This window comes from Tinamus guttatus, unplaced genomic scaffold (assembly GCF_059628265.1).
Source record: "Tinamus guttatus ecotype Peru unplaced genomic scaffold, ASM5962826v1 Tinamus_guttatus_pri_ptg000403l, whole genome shotgun sequence".
NCBI classification, from domain to species: domain Eukaryota; kingdom Metazoa; phylum Chordata; class Aves; order Tinamiformes; family Tinamidae; genus Tinamus; species Tinamus guttatus.
The window spans coordinates 2,250,521-2,256,520 of record NW_028288937.1 but is presented as its reverse complement, the minus strand read 5'-3'; the positions used below and the strand labels follow the sequence as shown (position 1 = coordinate 2,256,520).

The 6,000-nt window shown below is 43.7% G+C and overlaps 1 protein-coding gene across 3 annotated transcripts in view; it reads right to left on the bottom strand.

Moving 5' to 3' along the window:
* Nucleotides 1–638: 638 nt before the first annotated feature.
* Nucleotides 639–6,000, bottom strand: part of PLCB1 (phospholipase C beta 1) — a 353,787-nt gene continuing 348,425 nt past the window's right edge. The window contains exon 32 of one of the 3 annotated variants that reach the window (XM_088531288.1): nt 639–984. In XM_088531288.1, the coding sequence (XP_088387414.1) occupies nt 754–984 (231 nt within the window). In that variant the 3' untranslated portion in view covers nt 639–753. The remainder of the gene's footprint in view (nt 985–6,000) is intronic. The other 2 variants (XM_088531289.1, XM_088531290.1) reach the window with 2 other exon arrangements.

The window sequence follows — 6,000 nt, the reverse complement described above, 5'->3', positions numbered from 1 at the left end:
TGCCGTGCGTGTATATAAATGTGTGTGTGGGCACACATATTTATGTATATTTATATATATACAAACATATATGCACTCACACAGTGTAACAAACACAAACATACACAGACACAATTCCTAGACAAAATTCTTCTCTCCGTTTTCCTCTTGTCTCCACAGTTCCAAGTATTTTCAGCAGCAAATAAACTTCTTTCCACATGATAAACATAACATTGAGAGAGCAAGCCACCGGTGCTTGCAAAGCTAAAAAGGATTAAATGTTTCAGTGCAAACGTAAAAGGGTGGTACAGCTGTCAAGGTGCAGTTATAAAGTAGGAAACAAACATGATTAAGTACAGTTATAATATTCTCTAGGATCTGTACTAGTTTGGAGCACTTTGCACTGGCACTTCGAAAGGAAATCTGCGCACGCTTGTCTCTGCACAACACACTGGTCTTCATTAAACATTCTTAAGAGTGAACGTGGCCAGAAAATTACCCATTGTGAATTGGCCAAAAGAAAAATAAGGAGAGGATGGTTAACATGTTAATTTTCCCATTACGACTGTGCGAGCTTTCGCATAATAATGACATGGAGAATGAGAATGAAGACCTTTGCACAAAGCTTTTATAAAACGTTCCTTTTGGGAAATGTGCACTGGAATACAAATTCCTGCTGCCTTCCAAAGCTCTTCGGCGGCAGCTCATCTCGGGAAGCAGAGATGGGCAGCGTGGGAGTGCTGGGCCCCTGCACATTAAGGGCTGCTGGGGCAATTAAAAAGTAGTATCAAACACTTTTTCTGAATTATCTTCCTCCAATTCCTCTTCACTTTGCAGAGGTTTATGGTTTGATTTTCCACTGTCAGATGCCAGGGAAGAAGGGGCAGAACTGTGGTCTCCATCTTCACTGATTTTCCCTTTCATGGCTTCCTGTACAAACTCCAGAATTTCCAAAGGCAGTCTTTTGAATTTGTCTTGATATTCCTGATCAAGTTCAACCTGCAACTACAACAAAACAAACGCTTTCTTAAATTGTGTCAGATGTGACCAGTGCTACAGTAAGGGGCAAGGAAAGAAATTAACACCTCAATTTTACAAGATTGGAAAATACATTCATTTCTCCTTCATACAAGCACCACACATTGAATATACTTACTAATTACCATGCATTCATTGTGAAGTTGAAAGAAAACGCAGCTATTTGTGCATAAGGCTGTTTTGGAGTACCATGCTCTGGTACCTAAATCTTTAAAATGTAAGTACATTTATCTGTACTGGTGTCCATAGCCCCACTGGCTTTCACGGGATTACTTATTTGAGTGCAGTGAGGAACATGGATACGCCTTTCAAAGAGCAAGTTCTTAGTGCGGGGTCAGGTAGCAAACCACACCGTGTGAATTTTTCACAGCTTTAAATTACAAACATTGCTCTGAGAACAATATAATAACTTCTGCCAAACTTACTGGGTGGGAGAAACCATTAGGAATAATTTGGTTGTCAAAGAGAATCAGAGAGGGTGGGGCAAAAAAAGTTAAATTACATTTTTTTGGGCTAGATCATGGAAAGTTACATTATCTGATTAATGCAGTATGTGTCTTGGACATTACTGGGGAAAAAGTGTCATATCATTAACAGGACGTAAAAGGCATGCAGAAAGAAATCTGGCTATCAGTCTTCAGGAAGTTGTGGGCCTTTCCCAGTATTTATTTGGATAGCTTTTGTTTTCAGTGCCCATATTAGGACTACATGATCCATTATTTAAAAACATTAATGTGTACGAAGGCTTCAACTGAAGACAAAGCCAATTTTTTCATCATGACCAAATCTGATTGTGGCAGGAAGAAAGGGAGCGAGTTCCAAGCAGTGCTAGCTCTCCACCCTCCCACCCCTCTGGAAAAGAGGGAGTCGGATTCTGCTAACTGTAGCTGCAGCAGTTTTGCAAGAGTTTATTTTGTGATTATATTTTGTACTAGATTGTACTTTTTCAGGGCTATATAAATACACCATGAATTCTGATTCTTCAGCTCTATGCCTGAGTCTACCTGAGTTTCATGTCTCCTTCATCCCCACTACAACTCTCCATATAAATAATAATATAAATCTCCATTCAAACTTTAGCACCTGTATTACCCTTCTCACCTGTGACCTGTCCACAGCATGTGGACTATACCTCCCTCTTGAGCCCTTCCAGCCTTGTTCCCCACACTGCTGTCCTGGTTTTCATCCTGCCTTCTCCTCTCCTCCTGATGTGCAAATCAATGTCCCTAGCTCACCTGGTCTAGTTCTACATTCCTTAATTAGACAAATTTTGCAGCTTTTCCTCCTCAAGATCTGGCCTTTTCCTTTTGCTTCTTCTGCAAAAGCTCATTTCCAGTCTTGACTCTGGCAATCCTCCTTCTGTCCCAGCCCCTGTTGCCCACATCTGTGCTGACAAACGCGATGAGTCTGAGGCATAAATGGTGGTATTATATATCCCTTAGCTCTAAAATACACATTCGTATCAATAGTTAGACAGTCACTACCTTAATCACCCTTCTTTTATGGTTTACTCTTTTTTTCTGAACTCTCCCATTTTCTGGCTCCACGTCTAGATACATCTTCTAGGAGGGATCCTCTTTTCCTCCCCATTTTGGTAACACCTCCACAAACGGTGCCGCTGCACAGTCGGCAGGAGACACCCCCAGACAGATACTCATCACTACTCACTGCCCAGTCCACTGCCCAAAGGCCCCCTGCAACGCCCGGTAGCTGCCCAAAACAAACACCAGGGACTGCAGCAGGGAGGTTTGCTAGTAACTGGTTCCCGCTGCAGCGCACCCGTGATGGATGCCTAGAGCCTAACAAGCTCCTCGGCCGCTGAGCGGCTGCCTCTGTCCTGGTTTCTGTCTCAGTGACAGCGAGCCCGGCATTCGCACGGGCCACTTTGCAGATCCGGCCTGCAACAGATGTAGCAAAGATACCACTCGAGACATGTGATACCACTTGAGCAAGCAAGCTGCGCCTTGCCTGTAGGCCGCACAGTCAGGCCTGTCATTCTTTGCTCCACCTACAAGCCCTGCTTGTTGCTCGGCCTTAGTTTCTGCAGCGAGGGACGCAGCAGGACCGCGCGGGTCCGGCTGGCTGCTCTGCGCGTGCCGGGCGCCAGCGGCACTGGGCCCTGCCGCGTCCCTCTGCTCGGCAGCACTTGGAGCTGGCGCTGGGCTGGAGTGCCACGCGGCAGCACGTGGGACACATCCACAAAGGAGCTGACGGCCCCAGCTCTCCCAGCGCGGGCAGCTCTGCACAGAGGGTTTGTTTAGGTTCGGGAGCCACGGGAACGGCTCTGTGGCATCGGGAGGTGAGACCTCTAATCACGGAAGGTTGCGGAGCAGACACCAGCCAAGAGGCTCCATGGGAATGGCAGCGCGGCCGCCCGAGGCACCCAAACCCTCCCCATCTTGGCCACGTTTCTTGTGAACCGCCACTCCTAGCACCACAGTTAACGGCTGCGGGGCCAAGGTAGAGCAACAAGGGCCACTTCTGAGGTCGCTTGCTTCAAGTCAGCTGATTCATCAAGAAAAAATCTGTTTTTCCTTTAAAAGTCTGGTTGTCCCCATGCTACATAGTGCTGCCAAATTCGGGGGATTTGTGCTGCTTTATGGGGATGTAACTGCTGCTTCGCTAGTAAGTGTCAGCACTGCAGTTAGTAGAGCAGGCACATGCCGCTTCTGCTTTGCTTTTACTCCCCCTTGTATTTTAAACTCAGCAAAATGCTGTTTATGACTGAGATAAATCAGTTCCTTTGAGCTCATCCCTTGGTCCTTTGAATATCACCTTTGCTACCATGATGATGTCTCCTTTTTCCAGTCTTACACTTTTCTATCTAAGTCCCTGACTACCATCCCTAGTACTGATGGCAGCATTACTCCTTAATGGAAAAAAACAAGCATTACTGGCTCGAGGGCCGGGAAGCAGGGCCTCTGTCTGCCACCTCTCCCACACAGGAGGAAATGACACGGAGCAGCAGAGCCGCCCACTCTCCAGGAAAGGCAAGGCAGTTCCACGTTTCAGAGCATACGCCTGGCCCAAACTAGAGAAAAAGAGCAAACAAATAAAAAATCCTAAAAAAAAAACAAAATAAAACCACCCCCCACTATGTGTTAGAATCAACAATACACTGCAAAGCCTTGACTGAAAAGCAGAATTCACAGAATAAAATCTGCCTAAAGCAAAGCCAGCCAAGGACATGCTAAAAGCTGCCCTTGCAGAGGGGCTGTGATGTATTTTTGGTAGTTTGTGCGCTCACAGGGCACTAGAGCAGGTAGCAAAGGGCATTCAAACCTCTCTGCATCACCAGCATTTCTACTAGACTCAGGCCTTGCCGTTAGTTTGCTACCTGCTTGGGTTGCCTCCCATCCAAAGCCCCGCTACCCCGACCCCTCTGCTAGTGCAGGCTATAGCTGCTAAACTAAGTCACCTACACTTGCTTTTAGGTGTTTGGAGATAGATGAGGAGGGGAAAATGAGAAGGATAATTAGAAGGGCAGATCATTATCTGGACACCGCTGTTCCCATCACCACTCAACAACCTTCTTCCTTCTGCTATCTCACGTTATCTATCTTCTTATCATCTCTTTACTACCTGAAGAAATGACTGCTTAATGTCACCTCCATACTAATACTCTCAAATCATTCTCCTTTAGTATCCTAGAATGGCCAGAAACAGAATTTCTTGTTCAAGTAAATCACATTTCCATATATTTTACTTAAAAACAATAAGTTAACACTTTAAAACATGCAGCCATCATTACATGTTTGCAATGGGGTCCCTTAGAGACATAAGATAAATTGCATTTGTCACACTTAAAAGCGATAGCCAGAAGCTTTTACTTTTGAATGTATGATTCTATCTAGCTTTTATTTCTTACCCAGTAGCAGCAGTTAAAAACATCACTTAAACACTGTATCAGCTTTACAAAAGGGGTATTTATTATTGCCACCTTACAGATGAAAACACACAGGGCTTTAAATGATTAAGCCTGTACTTCAGCTCACATGTAAGACATAACAGAGGCCCTGGTGGGTAGCAAGTGCCCAGCTGATTTACTCACACCTGCTTTTAAACCGAGGGATCTTCAGTATCCTTGGTTACAACCACTTTCCAAAAGGGGCCATCATTTGACGAGGGGCCTGAGCAACACTCTCTTGAATGCGAGAGATGGAAATCATCAGGGTCATTCAGCTTAAAGCAAGTCAAATGCATGAACGGAAACATGATGTTTTTAAAACTATTTATACCTAGCTGTCATTATTGAACTTACCAAAATAACACAGCACAGCATTAAACAGCAGTAAAACACAGCCGTAAAAATAGTTAACGGTAATCAGCAGTAAAAATAGTAACTGTGATCAATAAGGAATTACAGGAGTAAAAATTGTGGTTTCAGACTATTCTGATCAACCTCCTGTAGACCTTGGCATACTTGCAATGAACTTCTAATGAACTTCTGTTTCCACCAAAAATAAAACGATCACATGAAAAACTCAACATGCTGCCAACACAAGCTACCAGGAACTTAAGTTCACATTGAGTGTGCTTTTTAAAAATAAGGATCCAGCCAGTGATGCTGAATGCCAGGTCTGCACCATGATGACACCTCATCACACAGGTCTCCTGATACCGCTCTACAATCAGAAGGTCCGAACGCAGAGGCAAAGACAGCCCAATTCCACACAGCACCTGGGATTCATTCCACCTCACACTTCCTTTTAGAAAATTTGAATATGTATTTTTCAGAAAATTTGAATATATTTTCGGCTCAAAATAACTGAAAAAGCATCTAAAGAATTCATTTTCAAGCAAAAATATTTTGAGAAAGTTGTGTCTAAACTACAACTGGTCAAAGATTTTGTTGAAAAAAATCTCAAAAATCTGATTTTTTATTGAATCAAAACCTTTCAATAAAGTCATACCTGTTTTCATGAAGTTTTTCTAGAGAAAAATATTCAGAATGACTCAAAATAAACTTTCAAAATTATCTTT